General features: G+C 40.2%; 1 protein-coding gene across 6 annotated transcripts in view; it reads left to right on the forward strand.

Moving 5' to 3' along the window:
• The window catches only part of CHRDL1 (chordin like 1), a 127,469-nt gene that overhangs the window by 67,443 nt on the left and 36,496 nt on the right, over window positions 1–23,530 (forward strand). For 2 of the 6 annotated variants that reach the window (XM_081563752.1, XM_081563749.1), the window contains exons 5-6: window positions 8,864–9,009; window positions 9,835–9,928. The exons of 2 other annotated variants lie outside the window; for them this stretch is intronic. In XM_081563752.1, coding sequence (XP_081419878.1) covers window positions 8,864–9,009; window positions 9,835–9,928 — 240 coding nt within the window. The remainder of the gene's footprint in view (window positions 1–8,863; window positions 9,010–9,834; window positions 9,929–23,530) is intronic. 2 more of the 6 variants (XM_081563750.1, XM_081563753.1) reach the window with 1 other exon arrangement.

Raw genomic sequence — 23,530 nt, forward strand, 5'->3', positions numbered from 1 at the left:
GCACCTGGTACTATGCTGAGCACATTATGTGTCTCACCTCATTTCATGTTTACAACAACCTATGAGATGGGTATTATCAGCCCCATTTTATACATAGGTGAACTGAGGCTCAAGAATGTTAAATGATTTGCTCAGCTATTAAGTGGTAACTAGTAGAGGAAGTGGAATTTGAGCAGTTTGGACACTGGACAGCTCTCAGAGGCTGTGTTTCCAGTGATTTCCCCCACATTGAGCCTTAAATTCTGGAATGTTTCACACTACTTGCCCTGTCCTCTATAGCCTCATTATAAATAAAGCAGCAAAGGCCCAAGGTACAATTTAATTATCTAGAAAAAGAACCTATTTTCAGGATTTCCCTGGCAGCCCAGTTAAGACTTTCTGCTTCCACTGCAGGGGGTATGGGTTCAATCCCTGGTGGGGCAACTAACATCTCGTATGCCACAGGGCCAAAAAACAACCTATTTCCTATTTTCCAATGTTGTCTTCCATTGGTACTGTGGTATGAATTAGTCAATAAGTGCTAACCTTCTCCCACCCCCAGCAAGGCCTCAGTGTGATAGGACACAGAACAGTTAAGTTTTTATGGAGGAGGAGATTTTGGGGAAGATCTTAAAATCATAGTCCTCTGCCTAAGGATAACAGGTCTAGATAAGTCGACATTTTGAGCAGCCCAGGGCAAAAGAAGTGATAATGTTTGGAGCACTGAAAGGAAGAAATCTAAATGGTAGGCTTTAGCTGATGGACCTGTTTGAAGCAATACCTTTAATTTCAGTGAGCCTCCCAAGGAAAAACTCACCTGCTCGCCCATGGCCTCAGAGGGTGAGCAAGTTCCTTTTTAGAAGGGAGCTATAGACACCCACTGTTTGGGATGCATTAATTGCGCAAGATGTGTCACATCCCTGCTGTAGGCTCTGACCTAGCCTAATCAAGATGAGGGCCTGGCTGTTCTTCCCTTCACTACAGTGTTGCTCCATGGAGGAGCACAGGAGATTTCCCATCAGCACCCTTATTTAAAACTATCTGTTTCAGAAAGCAACATAATAGCCCCTCACTCTCCCCAAAGGGGCTAAATAGTGTCCATAGGAGACAGCCATCTCATTGTAGTCACACTGGGAACATGGAGTCCTAGCTAAGGTCTGTCCCAGTAGTAGGAATTGAGTTGGGTTTCTATGACTAGGTCTGTAGGATTGATTTTCTATGGTTGCTTCTTTTTTTAATTTTTTCCATATGATCTCTTGCTTTTATTTATTTTTTAAAAAAATTTTACTGAAGTATAGTTGCTTTACAGCTAGTTTGTGCTGTACAGCAAAGTGAATCTGCCACATGTGTGCATATGCATTAGTGCGTGAGGACTAAGTTGCTTCAGTTGTGTCTGACTCTTTTCGACTCGAAGGAGTGTAGCCTGCCAGGCTCCTCTGTCCATCGGATCCTCCAGCAAGAATACTGAAGTGGAATGCCATGCCCTCCTCCAGGGGATCTTCTCGACCCAGGAATTGAGCCTGCATCTCCCGTGTCTCCTGCATTTCAGGCAAATTCATTAACACTGAGCCGTGGGAGAAGTCTATGTATGCGTATATCCCCTCTTTTTTGAATTTCCTTCCCATTTAGATCACCACAGGGCATTAAGTAGAGTTCCCTGTGCTATACAGTAGGTTCTCATCAGTTATCTGTTTTGTACATCGTGGCATATATATGTCAATCCCAATCTCCCAATTCATCCCACCTCCCTTCTTACTTACCCTCCTGATATCCATACATTTGTTCTCTATATTGAAAGGGACCCAAAATGGTCATCAAGTCTAGCCCCTGGCCTTGAATTAGAATTGTTTTAAGTATAAACTCTTCAATTTAGTTTTTCAATGGAAAATAGATTTGTATCGTTTAAGAATATAAATGCTTATGTATATATGTGTATATATGATCATATGTATTTATGTTCATAGCTGTGCTGTGCTTAGTCGCTCAGTTGTGTCTCCCTCTTTGTGACCCCATGGACTGTAGCCTACCAGGCTCCTCTGTCCATGGGGATTTTCCAACCAAGAATAGTGGAGTGGGCTGCCATGCCCTTCTCCAGGGGATCTTCCCAACCCAGGGATCAAACCCAAGTCTCCCGCATTGCAGGCGGATTCTTTACCATCTGAGCCACCAGGGAAGCCCAAGCCAACTACTGGAGTGGGTAGCCTATCCCTTCTCCAGGGGATCTTCTCAACCCAGGAATTGAACCAGGATCTCCTGCATTGCAGGCAGATTCTTTACCAGCTGAGCTACCAGGGAGGTCCTTATGTTCATAGAGGTATGTGTAAAAGTATGCAGTAAGATGTATAATTCACCCATGTCCCACAATCCATCCAATTCTTACCCTTCCCCTCAAAACATAGCCCCCCCTTATAACTTTTAGTATTTTCCTATGTATCCTTCCAGATTTTCTTTATGAAAATATAAGCAAATGTGAATATAAACTCTTTTAAAAATATATTCTTTTTACATAAAATGCAGTGTATTATATGAATCATTTTTCACTTTGCAATTTTTTCATTTAATAATCTATTTTTTGTATTAGTACATAGAAAGCTTACTCATTCTTTTATACAGCTGCATACTATTTCATTGTATTAATCAGCCATCATGTATTTAACCAGATGTCTACTGATGGACACAGAAGTTGTTTCCAATCTTTTGCCATCACAAACAATGGTGCAATAAATAACTTAGATTTTTCACACATGTGTGAGTATATCTGTAGTGTGAATTCTTAAAAGTAGGATTGCTGGGTGAAAAATATGTATATTTTAAAATTGAATGATATTGCTAAATAGCCTCCATAGTATTTGTATAAATTCTCCAAAGCCTTACTGAGAGAGTTTATTAATCAAACTTTTGAATTTTTGCAAATCTAATAATTTAGTGTAGTTTTTTTTAAATTGATGTGACATATTTGTTTCAGGTGTGCAACATAGTGATTCAATGTCTGTTTATATTTCAAAAATGATCAACTCAATAAGTTTAGTTAACATCTATATGTTTAAAAATTTATATATAGTTAAAAATTCTTTTCTTATGTTGAGGACTTTTAAGATTTATTCTCTTAGCAACTTTAAAATATGCAGTACAATCTTATTAACTATACTCACCATGATGTACATCCCATCCCCATAAATTTTTTATTTTATAAGTCCTTTGAACCTCATTTACCCATTTCACCCATCCCCCTAACCCCCTGCCTTTGGCAACCAACAATCTGTTCTCTGTATCTACAGGCTTAGGGTTTATTTTTTAGATTCCATGTATAAATGAGACCATATGGTATTTGTCTTTCTCTGTCTGGCTTATTTCATTTAGCATAATGTCCTCAAGGTCCATTTATGTTGTTGCAAATGGCAAGATTTCATTCTTTTTTATGGCTGAATAGAATTCCATTGTGTGTGTGTGTGTGTGTGTGCGCGCGCGCGCGCGCGCGCGTGCCTGTGTCTCAAGGGAATTAAAGGGAACATAACATTTCAAGCCCTTTACCTTCATCTCCATATTCCCCGCTCCCCCACCACCTCCAAAATGGCCTGTGGATGTGCTGGAACTACACCGCTAGAGTGAGACAGAACCAGACTAGAAACACTCTTCAGGATCAGCCATCAAAAATAAAATAGGAACCTGAGTAAAAATAACAATGGCAAAAAAGGGGAGGGCTCAGAGTCGAGGAGATTAGCGACCATGGCTGGGAGCTCTGGAGAGGTTTGCATTTATTTCATAAACACTGAGAGCTGATTTATCTCCTGACTTACAAGAGGCCTTTATGACTAGCCAAGAACTGGCCTGCTAAGGAAGCAGAAATTTGAGGGTGGGGGGAGTGGAGAAGAAAGCCACCAGCATGAAGACATTGGGGTTCAGAGGATAGGAAGAGGGGCGGTGCCAGGAGGGGAGAGAATGGTGTACCAGAGGATGTGGGAAAGGACCACAGACTTCTTTCCCACAGTCACTCTGAAGGGGGAAAAAGAAAACCTGTCACCAGGTTATTCACACTAAGATATTACTGACAATGTGTATCCTCTCAGAGAAGTTTTGGGATTACAATACTTGATTGCCAATAGACAGGGCTTCCCAGGTGGCGCTAGTGGTAAAGAACCTGTCTGCCAATGCAGGAGACATAAGAGATGTGAGTTTGATTCCTGGGTCAGGAAGATCCCTTGGATGAGTGCGTGGTAACCCAGTCCAGTGTTATTGACTGGAGAATCCCATGGACAGAGGAGCCACGCTGGCTATAGTCCTTGGGGTTGCAAAGAGTTAGATGTGACTGAAGTGACTTAGCACGCACACGTGGCAATAGACAATCACTTAATCCAAAAGAATGGACTTCTAATGATGGCATTTTAGGCATCAGTGAAAGAAAATGTGGTTAGAAACATTTAGTATAAGAGGATGTTTGCAGAGCACCCCAGAAGTCAGAGTTCTACTTACGTAGATCATCCCTCACCAGGGGAGAAGGAACAGTTTCTCTTTGCAGCACAACTGTAATCAGATGGCTGAACGCTTGTCTGCATACCTGGCAGTATCCTTCCTCCACTCCTCCCCAGAGTGCTGTGTGCAATTTAACCGGAAATGGGAGGCTAGAAGCCATGGAGCCTGGTCACTTCTGTTGGAGCATTCCCCTGAGGGGCCCTGAAGCCAGTCTTGCTTCAGACTAATTTTCTGCCAGTTTTTGGCCAGGAACACGGAATGTATTCTAAGGGTAGTTGGGTAGAAGCCCAACCACCTTGGAAAATCTAGAAAGGTAGAATTTACAGTCCAAAGTGGTTGTCCTTGCCTCTGCGGTTCCTTGCATGCTGTGTTGGCCTTCGGAGATGCCAGGAGAGATTTGAGTTCCATATTCTTAGATAGAAAAGCTGAGGTCCAAAGAGGTAAAGTGACTTGTGCAAGGTTATGGGAAGTAGGTGTCCAAGCTGGAATTATGACTCAGTGATCCTGCCACCCTCTAGATTTTAAAAAATTTCTTTAGTAAAAATCATATGTATTTTAAGGTTACAGCGTGCTGATCTGATAGACATGTTGAAATGGTTACCACAGTTAAGCTAACTAACATCATCTTACTTATTTTGTGGTGAGAACATCTGAAATCTACTTTCTTAGCAAATTTCCAGTATGCAATACAGTATTATTAATTATAGCCATCATGCTGTACTTTAGATGTCTGGACTTACTCATCCTACATACCTGCAATTATGTACCCTGTGACCAGTATCTCCACATTTCTCACACCTCTCTGCCCCTGGTAACCACCATTCTAATCTCTGCTTCTATTTATTTCTAAGATTTCACATATAAGTGAGATTATATCATTTTTTTCTTTCTGTAACTGGCTTACTTAGTAGGATGTCCTCCAGGTTCAACCATGTTGTTGCAAACGGCAGGATCTCCTTTTTAAGGCTGAATAATATTCCATTGTGTGTGTATGTATATATATATATCTATATCTATATACATGTATAGGAAATGTGTGTGTATATATATATAAGAAATGTATATATATGTGTGTGTGTATATACAGGAGATATATATATATATATATATATATATATGAAATAAATATATGTATATAGGAAATGGCAACACCCTCCAGTATTCTTGCCTGGAGAGTCCCATGGACAGAAGAGCCTGGTGAGCTACAATCCATAGGGTCACACTGAGTTGGACATGACTGAAGTGACTTAGCACACACAGACACATATATATGCACTACAATTTCTTTATCCGTTCATCCAAGGATATGGGATACAGGATGGACACCACTTAGGCTGTCTCCCTATCTTGGCTATTATGAATAATGCTGCAATAAACATGAAAGCTCAGATATCTCTTCCAGGGACTGATTTCATTTCCTTTCTGCTCTCCAGTTTTAACACACATGGTGTGAAAAGAGCACAAATTCAAGGCATGAAAACTATATTTCCTTGTTGACTCTTCTATTAATAGCAGTGTGAGATGGACCAAATCTTTTGAGGTATCAGTAGCCTCATTTTCATAATTCTCACTCCCCCTTTCTGTTAAGGATATGAGAAGAATGAAATCGTAATAATAAATGAGAAGATGTTAAGATAAATTTATTGTGTAAAACTAGCATTAAGCATCACCACAATTGGTTTCTTTTTCTTTGATTCTATTTTGTCTTCCTCATTTTTGCTTTCTCCCCATCTCCTCCTGTTGGGTAGATTAATAGACTCTATGCTGGATTTCTCTGGAGACTGTTAAGAGAAAGACTCTCAACATCAAGGTTCGCTGGAAAACCTCACCCTACAGTTGCCTCCTCATTGATCCCTTGGTGGAAGACACAGTTCAAAACTCAACCCACATTTTTTTGAGGCAAAAAAAAAAAAAAAATCCCAAACTTTTTTTTTTTCTTTCAGTATTCCAAATACTCGCCAACTTCTGTAAGTCATGGCGAATATTATTTAATAGGTCACCCTAGTTTTCCTTCACCACAAAATACAGAGATTTGGTATTATTAGGGCCCAGAGGGCAAATGGCCTGCTCCTGTGCTCTCTACATTGGGTCTCCCTCATGTATGCAGCTGTCTGGTTGTGTGTGTACTTTGGGCAGGAACAGGGAGTCAGCCCAGGCCAAAAGGTATGAGTTAAACTCTTGCTCAGATTTAAAACTTTTTCTTTTAATACAAAATGAAGGAACTTTCTTTGCATCCTGTAAGGGGTCTTTAGTAATTACTTAACAACAAAGGAGAAATTTACTCAGAAATTGAAGTTAGATCAACTTAAGTAGCAAAGTATAGAATTGAGTTGGTTACTCTAATCACTGAAGCCAAAGAAAGTGTGATGTTTTCTGGGTATTTGAGGCCATACATTCGACAGGGACAACACAGCTTTCATGTTCTGTGGTTTGAGTTTTAAATTAAAGGGTTCTGTCCTTGTGACAGGTTTGAAGCGATTGGCACCCTTGGAGGTAAGATTCTTGAATCAGTCAGGTCCTGGTGCTACCGTTAACAAGTTGTGTGACCCTGGGAGTCAATTCATTTCTTAAGCCTTAGTTTCCTCATCAGCAAAATGGGCATACTTTAATATCTACATCAGAATGTTCTTAGTAATAACCAGTGATATGATGCCTAGCATATTATTTGGGGCTCGATAAATGTTAACTCTTATTTTATGATGATGATGGATATTATTATTAGTCTTTGTAATTTTTAACTACATTCTGAGAACAATTTTATTTTTTAAGTTATATTGAGGTATCATTTACTCCCCCATAAAATGGACTCATTTTCATTATAGTTTTGAGTTATGGGAAAGAAAGGATGGTCTCTTTAAAAAACATTTTTATTTAATTATAATTGATTTACTGTATTGTGTTTTTTTCAGGTATACAGAAAATTGATTCAGTTATACGTATATTTTTCAGGTTATTTTCCACTATAAGTTATTATAAGACATTGAACATGGTTCCTTGTATTATATAGCAAATCCTTGTTGCTTATTTACTTTATGTATACTAGTTGGTATCTGTTAATCCCACACTCCTAAATTATCCCTTTCTGCCTCTCTCTTTTCTCTTTGGTAAATGTAAGTTCATTTTCTATGTCTGTGAGTCTGTTTCTGTTTTGTATATAGATTCATTTATATTATTTTTTTAGATTTCACATGTAAGTGATAGCATACAGACAGTATTTGCTTTTTTCTTCCTGACTTACTTCACTTAGTGTAATCTCTAGGCCCACCCATGTTGCTGCAAATGGCAATATTTCATTCTTTTATTATGGTTGAGTAGTATTCCATTGCATATTGTGTTGGCCAAAAAGTTCTTTAGGTTAGTGAATATTTTGTTCAATGAAGTTCTTAGTAAAAATGAAAAATGTGTCTTTTATTTTTACTTTAAACCAAATGAAATTTTTGGCTTACTCAGTACCACATCTTATTTATCTTATTTATGTTGATGGACATTTATGTTACCTGCATGTCTTGGCTATTGTATATAGTGCTGCTATGAATATTGGAGTACAATGTTCTTTTTGAATTATAGTTTTCTCTGGATATATGCCCAGGAGTGGGATTGCTGGATCATATGACAACTCTATTTTTAGTTTTTAAGGAACCTCCATACTGTTCTCCATAGTGGGTGTACCAATTTACATTCTCATTAACAGTGTAGGAGGGTCCCATAATGGTCTAACTCTCTAAGCTTCCTCGTCATGAAACACACAACTGTCCTTATTTCTCTTTCCCCACTATCCCACAGCAAGTACTTTTCAAGCTATGCTTATATCTATTGTTAATCTGTACACTGATGATTGGTTTAATCTGGGCACTTGTTCAAGAAAAGGGAACTTTTGCTGGTCCTTCAAAATCAGACAGAACTTCGATAGATGGAAAAGAGGAGGAGGAAGGGGGCCATCTTGGTGGAGGGATTGAAAACAAGCAGACTCCAGAAGCTGGAACAGGCACATGCCAAGTGTAATAAAACATGGGAGATGGTAAAGTTACCAGGGTAGTTATAATAGGTGGTTCCTCATCTGAAAAGATTCCCTCCCTCAAGATAAGTTAATATCTTCTTTATCTAAGACTGGTAGCTCCATCATGGCAAGAGCCTTGTCTTTCTTCACTAATCTCTGCCTAGTGTGTATCACAGTGCCTGGTATACAGTAGGTGCTCAATAAATGCCCAACAAGTGAAGGGTTGGGTGGTTGGTCATGTTAGTTGTTATTCCTGTCTGGCTGCATTAATATTATCGAAGTCATCAGCCCCTGAATCGGGGACTATTTTTAACTCCCTCTGTATGGTACAGCCCCACCTGCTGTTTGTTTGGGGATTTGTGAAATTCTTTGCAATGATGCCAATACTTGGTGTGGTTTTTTTCCACCCTGTCCCAGAAGACTCCTTACCCACAGCGAACAATAAAGTGACCAGCAAGTCGTGTGAATACAATGGGACCACTTACCAACACGGTGAGCTGTTCATGGCTGAAGGGCTCTTTCAGAACCGACAACCCAACCAGTGCACCCAGTGCAGCTGCTCGGTAAGACCCTGTATTTTAATGTCCTCTACCCACATAAGAGCTCTTCCATACACAAACCGTTAGTTTGAGCCTACACTGTAGGGTACTTGATTGAAAGAGGATGAATCACATCTAAATCGTAAGCCTCCCTGATCTTCATCAACCCTGATCATCTCTGTTGAAAAGGTTGGACCCAGCCATATCCTTGTCTTAAAACTTTAGGACAAAGATGAGCTGATGATCTTGATCTGTACTTCTGTTCACAATTATTATACCACTAGAGCCTTCATCTGAAGAACCCAGTTATTTGATGCCTTGGAAATGCTATGGGTGGAAAAGCCACTGGCACCATCTAACAGTATCAGTCCAATTCACAATAAAATGGGGTGTCTCTTGGCTCCCATCTCTGAAATATTCTATTAACCAGATAGTTCTTTGCCCTGTAAAGAAAAATCTCTCAAAAAACACTTGATCGTAGTGATTCCTGTGACATTACTTGTCAAAAGAATTGTATACTTCATGAATAAGGCATACTGATTACATCACCATCTAATTGTGTGGCCCAGAGAATGTAATAGATAGAACCTGATACTTTGTTCTATCTTAGACCAGGGTGCCTGATGAGGATCGCCATCTCTTCTGTGACTTAGTTTCTGGTATGGAGAAATAATAAATCGAAAAAAAAATAAACACATCATAAAATTTCGGAAGTGCCTAGGACTGACTGTGGAAGAGCAGGGGGAAAGGATGTATTATGTTTGAACCCCTACTCATCCCAGGTACTGATCTAAAGCCTTTACATGTACTTCAGCTCCTTCTGACCCTAATTCTGTTTCTCCCTGGCAGGAGGGCAATGTGTACTGTGGTCTCAAGACTTGCCCCAAGTTAACTTGTGCTTTCCCAGTCTCTGTTCCAGATTCCTGCTGCCGGGTGTGCAGAGGTAGGTATCCTGTATCCCAAGACCCCAGGTGCTACCATCCTGAGTAGCAGGATTTAGAAGAGGGAAATACCTGTCCAGTGTTCTAGCAAAAGGGAATTTTCTATGCTAGCCTTAAATTTTAAGGGTGCTTTCAATCACAAAAGGAAAAAAATAAAAGCATTGCTTTTAAGGGTCACTGCACTGCGGCACAGTAGGGGGAGAGGGGTGAGATTCATCTAGCTTGGCCCCTCCATTATTGTATTGTAAAACATAGGGCTTTTCCATACACAGCCTTAACAGGAAGACTTGACCTCCTAAAGCACTGATGTGACCATTTTGAAGATTATGCTGAGCAAAGGTAGGGGTATTTTTAAAATCCCACAGTAAAATGCTGACAAACTCAGTAACAGCAAAATGGAAGGCATCATCTTCTCAAATTATATTCAAAATGGAATTGTCATCTTCTCAAAGCCAGTTTTTTCTTCTTTTAGTTTCATTTCTTTGATGATGGTACTCTTTTTATTCTTTAGGTTTCCAAGATCAAACAGCATTACCTTTAATTTCTCCTTTATTGCTCTTCTCAGATTACCAAATCTATCAGCAGTCCTTTATATCCCCCCTTTTCCCACTTTCCCTCCTAATTTTGTCTTCTTCCCTTCCATCCAGTTAACATGCTCATTGAACATCTACTATATGCTTGGCACTGTGCTAGAAGCTGGATACATAATGGTAAACATAGTAGACATACAGGGTGCTGCTAGACTGTATGGCCTCTTCATGTGAATTACAGAAAGGATCACCTTACTTAAGATACTTGAGTTGCCATTTGCCAGAAAATCCCTGTGAATATACCTCCTTAGCTGAGGCACCCTTATGCAGGACACAACCTATATAACCATATGTGGCATACATAGCAGCCAGGGTATGTTCTTTGCCCTTGTGGAACCCACATTTTACAAGAGAAGACAATAAACAAACAAGCAAACAAATATCTAAATATAAACAATATATGTACTGTAAAGTAAATAACAAGGGATTGAGATAGAAAATAAGAGGTGAAGGCATTTAGTTGAGTTGTTGGAAAGGCTTCTCTGAGATGACATTTAAGCTCAAACTTGAAAGATGAAAAGGAGTCATCCATGCAAAGGTCCTGGGGGAAGAGCATACCAAGCAGAAAGAAAAGAAAGTTCAAAGGACCAGGCAAGGAAGAGCTTAGAGCATTCAAGGAGCTTGGGACCAGTGTGGTAGGAATATAGTGACTGTGGTCATAACTGACATTTGGTGAGACTAGAGAGGTGAACAGGAGTCAGATGATGCAGGACCTTCAAGGCCATGGTAACAAGTTTGGATTTCCGTTTTGAAGTGCCTTGGGAAGCCACTGGAAAGTTGTGCAGGAGACGTGATGTGATCCAGTTGATGTCTTAAAAGATCTCACTGGTTCTTGTGTCCAGACTAGATTGGAGGGAGGAAAGAAGACAAGTAGAGAGACCAAGAGGATGAATGTAGCAGTCTCTCTGGTATGAGAGGCCAAGATTCAGGGCGGGGGACACAGTATAGAGTAGTGGTTCAGACTGGGGTCTTCTGGAGCCAGGCTGCCTTGATTCTAATCCCAGTCCTGCTACTTTCAGGGTACTCACCTTTCTAGCAGTCTTTACAGTGGGGATTATGTTAGCACCAACCTCCAAACTGTTGTTAAGTTTAAATGAGATAATGCAGGAAAAGGACCTAGGACACTGTCTTCCATAAAGTGAGGACTCAATAACGAATATTGAACAAATTTAAAATACCGCAAGAGCTGAATCCTCAGATTTAACTAACCATGGTCTGAACATATTGGAGAAAAAATAAATCCAGAAAGTTCCAAAAAGCAAAACTTGAATTTGCTGTGTGCTGCCGACCATTTACATGGCATTTACATTGTATTCCCAACTTCTAATATTTAGGTATTATAAGTAACCTAGAGATGATTTAAAGTGTATGGGAGTGTGTGTGTAGGCTATATGCAAATACTGTGCCACTTTATATAAGGGACTTGAGCATCCTTGCATTTTGGTATCTGCAAGGGTCCTTTGGAACCAATGCCCTGAAGATACCAAGGGATGACTGTATATTTAGAACACTGATTCTTGGCTGTGGGTGCATATTGAAATTACCTTGGTAAGGGGAAAGGGGGGTGAAGGAGGTGATTCCAATGTGCAGCCAAGGTTGAGAGCCACTGAAATAGAGGGAAAATATGATAGGATTTGCTGGTAACAAATGGGTGGTTGACTCCCATACGTTGAAAGTGAAAGTCACTCAGTCATGTCCGACTTTTGCGACCCCATGGACTATACAGTCCATGGAATTCTCCAGCCCAGAATACTGGAGTGAGTAGCCTTTCCCTTCTCCATGTGGGATCTTCCCAAACCAGGGATCAAACCCAGGTCTCCCGCATTGCAGGTGGATTCTTTACCAGCTGAGCCACCAGGGAAACCCAAGAATACTGGAGTGGGTAGCCTATCCCTTCTCCAGCGGATCTTCCTGACCCAGAAATTGAACCAGGGTCTCCTGCATTGCAGGAGGATTCTTTTCCAGCTGAGCTATCAGGGAAGCCTTCCCATACGTTACTGCCAGCTTAATTTTCCAAAGAGATAGCCTTAACTAGGCTACACCCCTACTCAGAAGTCTTTATGCTGACACACATTGTACTTACTCTATGCCAGTCGCAATTCTATGCACTTTACAGATATGAACTCATTTAACCTCATGACAACCCCGTGAGGGGGGTTATGATTATTAACCTCATTTTACAGATGATGAAACTTAGGCAGAAAGAGGTTAAGATCCTTGTTCAAGGTTATGTAGCTAGTGAGGCAAAGAGCTAAGATCTGAACCATGGAAGTCTGGCTCTGGCCTCTAGGCTCCTACCACCCCACTCTGCCACTGAAAGAAATGGCTCCCTGGTGCCTGCAGAATGTGTCCACCCCTGACTCTGACAGTGAAGGTCTTCTGAGTTACCTTTATAGGTCCACATGCTTGCATTCTTGCACCTCGGGTTCTTCCCACATCATTCTTGTGTTCTCTCAGTTTTGTGCCTTTGCTCTCTCCTCAGCCCCTCAGTATCTTTCAAACTTTAGTGTGCTCAGAATTACCTGGAGAAATTGTTGAAATTCACCTCCCTGGACCACAGCCGCAGAGATTCTGTTTCGGTGGCCTTGGGGAGGGGCTCTGGGATGTGCATTTAAACTGGCCTCATCATCCATTCTGATGCAGGTGGTCCATAGACTTTCGCTTTGAGAAACCATCCCTACAACAATGTAGATGACTGCAGGTGGCCTGAAATGGTGATTTTACATCTGAATTTGGTGCACTTAAATTGAGCATATTAAAAGCTTGAAACCTTAGTAAACCAATAGAAGAGTAGCCAATGTCAGTCTCTTATTGGTCAGAGCATCTAATCCCAGCCATATGGCAAGCCAGTTTGGGGTGAATGAGCAGCAGCCATTTCACGATAAGGCTGGGAAGAAAAGGAGACCAAATGGCTTCCTTAGTTATATCTATACAACATGTACTGTAAGACTTGAAAGGCGAGAATATTGCCTGTCTCTAGAAAATCTTTCCCTCTGATTTCACCTGTGAAAATCCTGCCTACTCCTGAAGCCCTAGCTCAAATGCAGCCTCCTCAGATGCTAACATAGGTAATCCCCAGATCACATTTGTCTTTTTTGTTTATTTTGTTTTGTTTAATTTTTTATGTTATATTGGGGTAGAGTTGATTAACAGTGTTGTGTTAGTTTCAGGTATACAGCAAAGAGATTCAGTTATACATGTATCTATTCTTTTTCAAATTCTTTTCCCATTTAGGTCATTACAGAGTATTGAGCCGAGTTCCCTGTGCTATACAGTAGTCCTTTTGGTTATCCATTTTAAATATAGCAGTGTGTACATGTCAGTCGAAAACTTCTAATCTATTCATTCCCCCATCCTCCCCCCCACTCCAGTAACCATAAGTTTGTTCTCTGAGTTTGTTTCTGTTTTGTAAATAGTTCATTTGTATCATTTTTTTAGATTATGCATACAAGCGATATCATATTTGTTTTTCTCTGTCTGACTTACTTCACTCATAGATGATAATCTCTAGGTCCATCCATGTTGCTGGCAATGGCATTATTTCATTCTTATTTATGACTAATATTCCATTGTATATATGTCCCACATCTTCTTTATCCATTCCTCAATTGATGGATATTTGGATTGCTTCCATGTCTTGGCTATTATAAACAGTGCCGCTATGAACATTGGGGTGCATATATCTTTTCGAAATAGAATTTTTCTCTTTTCTGAATATATGCCCAGGAGTGGGATTGCTGGATCATATGGTAACTCTATTTCTAGTTTTTTAAGGAACCTTCATACTGTTCTCCCCAGTGGCTGTACCAATTTACATTCCCACCAACAGTGTATTGACATTCCCTTTTCTCCACACCCTCTCCAACGTTTATTAGACCTTTTTGATGATGGCCATTCTGACCCATGTGAGGTGATACTTCACTGTGGTTTTGATTTGGATAAATACTAGTGGGAGGGTCTTTCTCTCTTCTTTGCCTTCCCACCTTCATTCCAGTTTCTCCACCCCTAAATCCTGCTTCGTTTTCAGAGGCTGGCTCGAACACTACCTCCTCCATGATTTTTTTTTAATCCTATAAATTAGGACCAAACTCCCTCCTCTCTAGGACTTTTCAAGACCTCACCTGTGCTTCTTCAGTAGCATTTATCACCTTGGCACCTTTTGTCTTTTATTATATGTGCCCATGTCTTATCATTCCTACCAATATGTGTTCCTCAAGGCAGTAACTATTTTGGGCTCATCTTTTTTCTGCCACTGTGCTAAGCACAGAGTAGGTGTTGTTTGAATGAACACACATTAGCTTGGAAATATTGCCAGAAAGTTAATCATGGTTGGAATTAGATGCTACTAAAATAAAGATGTTGGTCTTCCCTGGTGGCTCAGTGATAAAGAATCTGTGTGTCAAAGCAGGAGATGTGGGTTCAATCCCTGGGTTGGGAAGATCCCCTGGAAAAGGAAATGGCAACCCACTCCAGTATTCTTGCCTGGGAAATCCCATGGACAGAGGAGCCTGGTGGGCTACAGTCCATGGGGTTGCAAAGAGTCAGACATGACTCAGCAACTAAACAGCAACGACAAAAATAAGGTATTATTTTTGTTTTTTCTTCCTCTGAATTACTGACTGACTGTGGTGATGGTACTGGCTTTACATTCAGTCGTGGTCAATAGGAAATTAGCTGATCCCTCATATTGTTTTTTATTGCCTACCTTACTTTAGCACATTATAATTAATATTTCTTTTAGAAAGAAATGACCTTATTCTTAGTATCCATACAGGCTCATATTTTTTACTATGCTCTTTGCACCAGCCTTTACAAGTCAGCATGAATTTAGTTGCAGCCTAAGTTAATTTATGCTTCAATAAGGTGCTGGATCTTTCCATACCTGTTTCTCACAATGTGTGTACTGTCCCTCAGTACAGCTATGAACTTTCACCCAGGAAAGACTATTTTGTTCCTTACCTCCTTTCCCATCTTCATCCCAGCTTGAGTCCACACCAAAGAGAAAGAGTCCATTTTTAAAAATTGAAGTATAGTTTATTTACAGTATTGTGTTAGTTTCAGATGTACAATAAAATGATCCAGTTAATTATATATATATATATGTAATTTTCAGATTATTTTCCATCATAGGTTGTTATTAAAGATACTGAATATAGTTTCCTATGCTATGTAGTAAATTCTTGTTTCTTATCTACTCTATGTGTACTAGTTTGTATCTGTTAATCCCATACTCTTAATTTATCCCTTCCCCACCCCTTTCCCCTTTGGTAACTATAAGTTTGTTTTCTATGTTTTTGAGTCTGTTTCTGTTTTGTATATAGATTCATTTATATTTTTTAGGTTCCACGTATAAGTAATACCATATAGTATTTGTCTTTGTTGGACTTACTTCACTTAGTATGATAATCTCTAGGTCCATCCACATTGCTGCAAATGGCAATATTTTATTCTTTCTTATGGCTGAGTAACATTATATTATATATATGTATATATATCACATATTCTTAAACCAATCATCTGTCAATGGGCACTTGGGTTGCTTCCATGTCTTGGCTATTATAAATAGTGCTGCTATGTACATTGGGGTGTATGCATCTTTTCAAATTAGAGTTTTTCTCTTTTCTGGATATATGCCTGGGAATGGAATTTTTGGATCATATGGCAGCTCTACTTTTAGATTTTTAATAAACCTCCCTACTGTTTTCCATAGTGGCTGTACCAATTTACATTTCCATCCATAGTATACAAGGGTTCCCTTTTCTGCACACCCAAGAGAGCCCATTTTTAGTAGAGGTGTACACGTGGTTACTAATATAACCACCTAATCGCTATAATCCAGTTGTTAGGCTAAGGTGATTTTGTTTGGGGAAAATAATGTGAAATCTAAACTGAAGAACAATTGATAAAAGAAAGGAAAGTGCAAAAAGATGTATTATTGCATCTAAGAGGCAATAGAGTGCAATGCAGATAGGCTCTGAAGCCAGAGGATGTAGTTTTGATCTGGCAGAGCTACAGTCAATTAGTAATTTTATCTTGGGCAAGACACAACCATTCAGGACCTCAAATCTCTCAGCTGTGTAAATGCTAATTATAATATCTACAACCAACAGAAAGGTTGTGAAAATTAACTGAGATGACAGAAGGCTAAGAGAAAGTCCAGTACAGAGTTATTGCTTAGTAAGTGATGTGTGTGTGCATTATGACTGTATTTATTACCCTGGGGTTAAGTAGAATTGCACCTTAGCTATCTCCAATAGTCTTGCCTTTTTATTTCCTTAATTTACATATACAGAAGTTTATTTCTAGTCCTTCTCATGGCAACAGATCCTGGGACTAACTATCTTCTTAATGGTTCTCTTGTCATGATTTAAATTTCTTTTCTTTTTGTTTGTCCTCAGAAGCAACAGATAAAAGCTAGTTGTTACTGGTCGTGTACTGCCCCTTCACATACTTGACAATTCATGAAGTTCTCTCTTTGCCATCTCTTCTCCAGCCTAAATAAACCATTCTCTTTCATCTTCCCCTCTCAAGACTAAATCTTACACTTTCATAAAATTGATGCTTTTTTCTCTGTCTTTAATGTCTTTACATCTTTCAATTGTATATAATGTGATTGAATCTCCTTTGAAGTTCTAATTTTTGAAGCACCTAGTTATTTTTTTTTCTGTTGAAATGATGTTTTTACAAAGGTGTACCTTGTGTAAGCATATTACTCATTCAGCAGAGAACCCAGACACACTTCTATGCTGGCCACCCTAATTGCAGGCAAAATACTGCAGAAGAAATAACCTTTTGCAAACCTTAATATAAAGGGCCCCATTGAAATAGTCTCTGCACTGTCACCAAACACTAATGTGTGCCTTTCTTCCTGGGTCAGACAGCAATCTTAGCCAGGGATTGAATCTCAACCCCAGTCTCAGTTGTTTCGACTTGTCTTTGAGGCTAGGACAGTCAGGAGAGTGTTGGCAGGGTGTGTCATTGCTGGCACTTCAGCAAACCTCATCTAGACTAGAAGCATAGTGCACACAGCCACTGGAACCTTAAGGGAAACTTTATCAGCAGAAAAAAAAAAATCTCTTCAGAGATTGTACTATGGCCACATTCTGGGCAAGCAGGCCTTAAACCCAAACCCAGTCCCAGCTTCTTTCCACCATTTATCATTTCTGCTTCCTGTCTTCTGCCAATCTTGCCAAAGCAAAGGGGAAGGCTATGTTCTTGGACGTTAAGCAAGGGAGACATATTTGGGGTAAGCTATTGGCATTTTGAGAGCCAAGACTGCATTGGTAGATGGTGTACATACATAGCACTTGTGTGCGTGCGTGCTAAGTCGCTTCAGTCATGTCTGACTCTGTGTGACCCTATGGACTGTAGCCCGCCAGGCTCCTCTGTCCATGGGATTCTCCAGGCAAGAATACTGGAGTGGATTGCTGTGCCCTCCTCCAAGGGGATCTTCCAGACCCAGGGATCAAACCCACGTCTCATGTCTCCTGCACTGGCAGGCAGGCTCTTTACCACTAGCACCACTTGGGAAGCCCCTTTCTAGGCTTAGAGTAGCCCAAGTATAAATATCTACCTTCTTTCATTCAACAAGCATTTGTTTTGCAACCACTAAGTACCTGGCACTGTGTGGGTACTGGAGATACTATGGTGAACAAAACAGGCATGGAACCAGCCCTCGTAGAATTTAAGGAGGAAGATAGACATGTATCAAATATCGAGACAAGTAAATATGAAATCATAATCATGCCACGTGCTATGAAGGAAAGGTGTTATAAAAGCCAGTAATTGACAGAGGCTGATTTACTCAGGGAGGTGAAGGAAGACTCAAGACCATCTCTCTGGCCTCAACTCACACCATATTCCTCTTCACTCTCTGTACCCCCAGGGTTTGGGAGAATTGACTCAAAAGTTCGGGGTATAACTTGCGGCAGTCCTGTCCTCCTTGAATCTGTGACTTCTGATCCCACCATGAAACCAGCCACCCTATTTACCCTCTTTTATAGAAGTATCTATACTGTCCTTCTTGCATTGTACCTGCTGCATATACTCAAGTTCAGACTTTACTTCTTAAGGAACTACTTGATCATGTTGTTCCATGTTTACCATTTCTTACCATATTATCTAATCTGAGTTCTGCAGCTTGTCTTTAAAGGTCCTCTGTCAAACAGTCGGACTCTTCCTTAACTCACTACCCATCCTCATTTCTCCAACACCAACACACACACCTTCTCCTCTAGACTGGCACTTCTCTTTTTATAATATGCCATGTCCTCCCCACCTTCAGCCCTGTTATATGCCTCTCTTCTTTACATGCAATGTTATATTTGTTTCTAAGTGTTCAACATTCATATACATTATGCATTGATCACCAAAATAGTAACCATCTATCACCATGCAAAGTTATTACAATATTATTGACTATATTCTCTCTGTGGTACATTATATCTCTATGACTTATTCTGTAACTGAAAGTTTGTACCCCTTTATTCCCTTTGCCTATTTCACTCATACTCTACCCCACCCCCCTCCATTCTGGTCGCCACTAGTTTGTTCTCTGTATGTATGGGTCAGCTTCTGTTTTGTTTGTCTTGTGTTTTAGATTTCACATAGAAGAGATCATACCACCTTTGTATGGCTCTGTCTGGCTCTTTTCACTTAGCACAACATCCTCAAGGTCCATCTGTGTTGTCACAAATGGCAAGATTTCATTCTTTTTATGGCTGAATAATATTCTATTGTGTATGTATATCATGTTTTCATTACTTCTTCATCTGTCGATGGACATTTGAGTTGTTTCCATATCTTGCTAATGTAAATAATGCTGCAATGAGCTTAAGGGTGAATTATCTTTTCTAATTAAGTGTTTTCATTTTCTTATGGTAAATACACAAACGTGCTATTGCAGGATTGTATGGTAACTCTATTTTTAATTTTTTGAGGAACCTCCAACCTGTTTTCCATAGCAGCTACACCAATTTACATTCACACCAACAGTGCGCAAGGATTTCCTTTTCTCCACATCCTTGCTGACATGTGCTGTTTCTTGTCTTTTTGATTATAACTAGTCTGACAGATGTGATGTAATCTCTCATTGTGGCTTGATTTGAATTTCCCTGATGATTGGTGATAATGAGCATTTTTTTCATGTGTCTATTGGCCTTCTGTATGTCTTCCTTGGAAAAATATCTATTCCAGTCCCTTGCTCATTTCTTAATCAGATTATTTTTTGATATTGAGATATATGAGTTCTTTATATATTTTGGATATTAAACCCTTATATATAATTTGCAAAGATCTTCTCCCATTCAGGAGGTGCCTTTTCTTTTTGTTGATGGTTCCCTTCACTATGCAAAAGCATTTTCGTCTGGTGTGGTTCCATTTGTCTACTTTGGATTTTGTTGATCAAACCCAGGTCTCCCGCATTGTAGGCAGATTCTTTACTGTCTGAGCCACCAGGAAGCCCCTTGCCTAATGAGACTGATCTAAAAAATATTGCTAAGACTAACGTCAAACAGCATGCTGCCTATGTTTTCTTCTATAAGTTTTATGGTGTCAGGTCTTACATTTAAGTATTTAACACATTTTGAGTTTAATGTTGTGGGTACACTGGTGGATAGGGCAGGCCCCAGGCATGGCTGGTTGTGGGACCTGGTGGCTCATGACTGCTACGGGTACACTGGTAGATTGGGCAGTCCCCAGTGGTAATAGGCTAGAGGGAGGATTCCATAATGGTGCCTCCCAGTGCCAGTGTCAGCACAGTAGAATGAGCTTACAGAAATGGCTGCCACCAGCATCTGTGTTCCCAGGGGAGTTCTAGTTGCCTCCTGCCTCTCTGCTACTACTCAGAGTGAATGAGTTTTTGAACACACCTTCAGCCCTCCAGCTGTCCTGAATGTAAACCCCACTGGTTTTCAAAACCAGCTGTTTCACTCTTCTTCCTGGTGCACAGCTCCTGAGCTGAGGGGTCCAATGTGGAGCTTGGACCCCTTGCTCCTCGGGGAGGACATTCATGTTTATATCCCTCCCACCTTGCCAGGAGTGTGGGTCCTGACTAGATGGCAATCTCCACCCCCTTACCTGTCTCATCGTAGTTCCTTGTTTATATCTTCAGTTGTGGAAAATATCTTCTGCTAGTCTTCAGGGCACTCTCAGAGGTGGTTGCTCTGTAAGTAGTTGAAGTTTTGGTATGCCTATGGGAGGTGAGTTCAGGATCTTCCTCTGCTGCCATCTTGATCCTACCTCCTGTTATGTGCCTCTCTTAACTCTTACTCCTCACAAGCTTGGAAGAGTTTCCCACCCCTCTTTTATCAATTAGGATCCTGCCCATCTTTCAAGACCCCAGCTGAAGTTGCAGCTCTTTTATTATTATTATTATTTTAATTTTCACAATGTTGTGTTAGTTTCTGCCATACAACAGCGTGAATGGGCTATAATTATACATATATCCCCTCTCTCTTGAGCTTCCCTCCCTCCCCCCACCACCCCTCTAGGTCATCACAGAGCACCAGGATGGGCTCCCTGTGTTATACAGCAACTTCTCACCAGCTATGCATTTTACACATGATATGATAGTATACATATGTTGATTCTACTTTATCCATTCGTCCCACTCTCTCCCTCCCCCTCTTGTGTGGGGGACTTGTATCCACAAGTCTGTTCTGTACATCTGTGTCTCCATTCCTTCCCTGCATCAATACTATTTTTCTAGATTCCATATATATACATTAATATATGATATTTATTTTTCTCTTTCTAACTTATTTCACTGTGTATAACAGGGTCTAGGTTCATCCATCTCACTAGAACCGGCTGAAATTTATTTCTTTTTATGGCTGAGTAATATTCCATTATATATCTCTACCACATCTTCTTTATTCATTCACCTATTGATAGACATCTAGGTTGCTTCTGTGTTCTGGCTATAGTAAATAGTGCTGCATGCATCTCATTTAAATAGCCTTACCTGATCATTCTAGTCCTCATTGGTCTCCTTTGACCACTTCCAGGGCTTGGTCAGGTTGTAGGAGCAGCAGCAGGAGACCCAGGTTTGATCCCTGGGTCAGGAAGATCCCCTGGAGAAGGAAATGTAAACCCACCCCAGTATTCTTGCCTGGAGAATTCTGTGGACAGAGGAGCCTGGTGGGCTCTAGTCTATGGAGTCGCAAAGAGTTGGACATGACTGAGTGACTAACACTTTGACATTTTCACATTATTATATTCACTGTTGCATGGATCTTGGCTCCTCAACTGGGAAGTTCTATGAGGAAAGGACCATCTTCTTCCTCTTTTGCCCCTAGCATAGTACTAAGCATATAACTTGTGATGGATTTGCTAAGAGGAAAGAAAGCCACAGTTATGTAAAGCTTTTGGCAAGCACTCAAAGTGTAGTCCTGCCTAGGGAGGCAGGAGAAATAACTGACCTTACAACTTACTCAACCCAAGCTCATTTATCCAATACATCTCCATTTAGCCCAGGTGAAGATTGAATCTCTTTTTATGAAATTGAGATATTTTTGGTAACTCCTTCATGGTAACTGAAACTGGAAGCAATTGTTTAAAAGCAATTTGTCAGTGTTCAAGACATCTGCCATTATACCTAAGACTCTTGATTTCCATTTCCAAAAAGCAGCAAACTTACACCTCAGACGCCATCTTCACTGAACCCAGAGATCTTGAGGGAAGTGGTATGTGAGCTATTTCATTTTTTTTAAATAAATTTATTTATTTTAGTTGGGGGCTAATTACTTTACAATATTGTAATAGTTTTTGCCATACATTGACATGAATCAGCCATGGGTTTACATGTGTTCCCCTTCCTGGACCCCCCTCCCACCTCCCTCCCCATCCCATCCCTCTGGGTCATCCCACTGCCCCGGCCCTGAGCATTTGTCTCATGCATCGAACATGGAATGGTGTTCTGTTTCACATATGATAATATACATGTTTCAATGCTATTCTCCCAGAACGTCCCACCCTCACCTTCTCCCTCAGAGTCCATAAGATTGTTCTATGCATCTGTGTCTCTTATTCTGTCTCGCATATAGGGTTATCGTTACCATCTTTCAAATTCCATATATATGCATTAGTATACTGTATTGGTGTTTTTCTTTCTGGCTTACTTCACTCTGTATAATGGGCTCCAGTTTCATCCATCTCAATAGAACCGATTCAAATGTATTTTTTTTAATGGCTGAGTAATATTCCATTGTGTATATGTACCACAGCTTCCTTATCCATTCGTCTGCTGATGGACATCTAGGTTGCTTCCATGTCCTGGCTATTGTAAACAGTGCTGCGATGAACATTGGGGTACACGCGTCTCTTTCAATTCTGGTTTCCTCGGTGTGTATGCCCAGCAGCGGGATTGCAGGGTCATATGGCAGTTCTATTCCCAGTTTTTTAAGGAATCTCCACACTGTTCTCCATAGTGGCTGTACTAGTTTGCATTCCCACCAACAGTGTAAGAGGGTTCCCTTTTCTCCACACCCTCTCCAGCATTTATTGCTTGTAGACTTTTGGATAGCAGCCATTTTTTTAACATCATAAAAATCTACCAAAATTTTCAAAGTTTTCAAAATCAAAAGGAAGCAAGAGAAAATAACAACTCTAAATATAGATCCTTACATTTCAGTCAGGATCTCATTTTGGTTTTGCCCACATTTTCTGCAGAAACACTCCCATCTCCTGGTCATAATGGTAGGAAGGAAATATTGCTAATGCAAAACACTGCTTTAAAAAAATAAAAAATAACTCAATAATTTTTGAGATTATCTGTTCTTGCCTAAACTTCAAAATGTATTGAAACACTCGATCTTTTCATAGCTGTAGAAGAGTTTGACCACCACTAGCAATTCCTTTTCAAAAGTGAATCATTCATGTTCATGAACACGGGACTATCTTAGAGATTTTCTATCCTTGTCTACAGCTCCTCTTCTTCTAAACACAAACTGGAAGCTCTCTTCTTCCATAGAAACTTTCAGGTGGTTTTTGTTCTCTCTCCATCCCCTGTGGTCA

Source organism: Giraffa tippelskirchi, chromosome X (assembly GCF_054371585.1).
Source record: "Giraffa tippelskirchi isolate mGirTip1 chromosome X, T2T-mGirTip1v1.2.pri, whole genome shotgun sequence".
Taxonomy (NCBI): domain Eukaryota; kingdom Metazoa; phylum Chordata; class Mammalia; order Artiodactyla; family Giraffidae; genus Giraffa; species Giraffa tippelskirchi.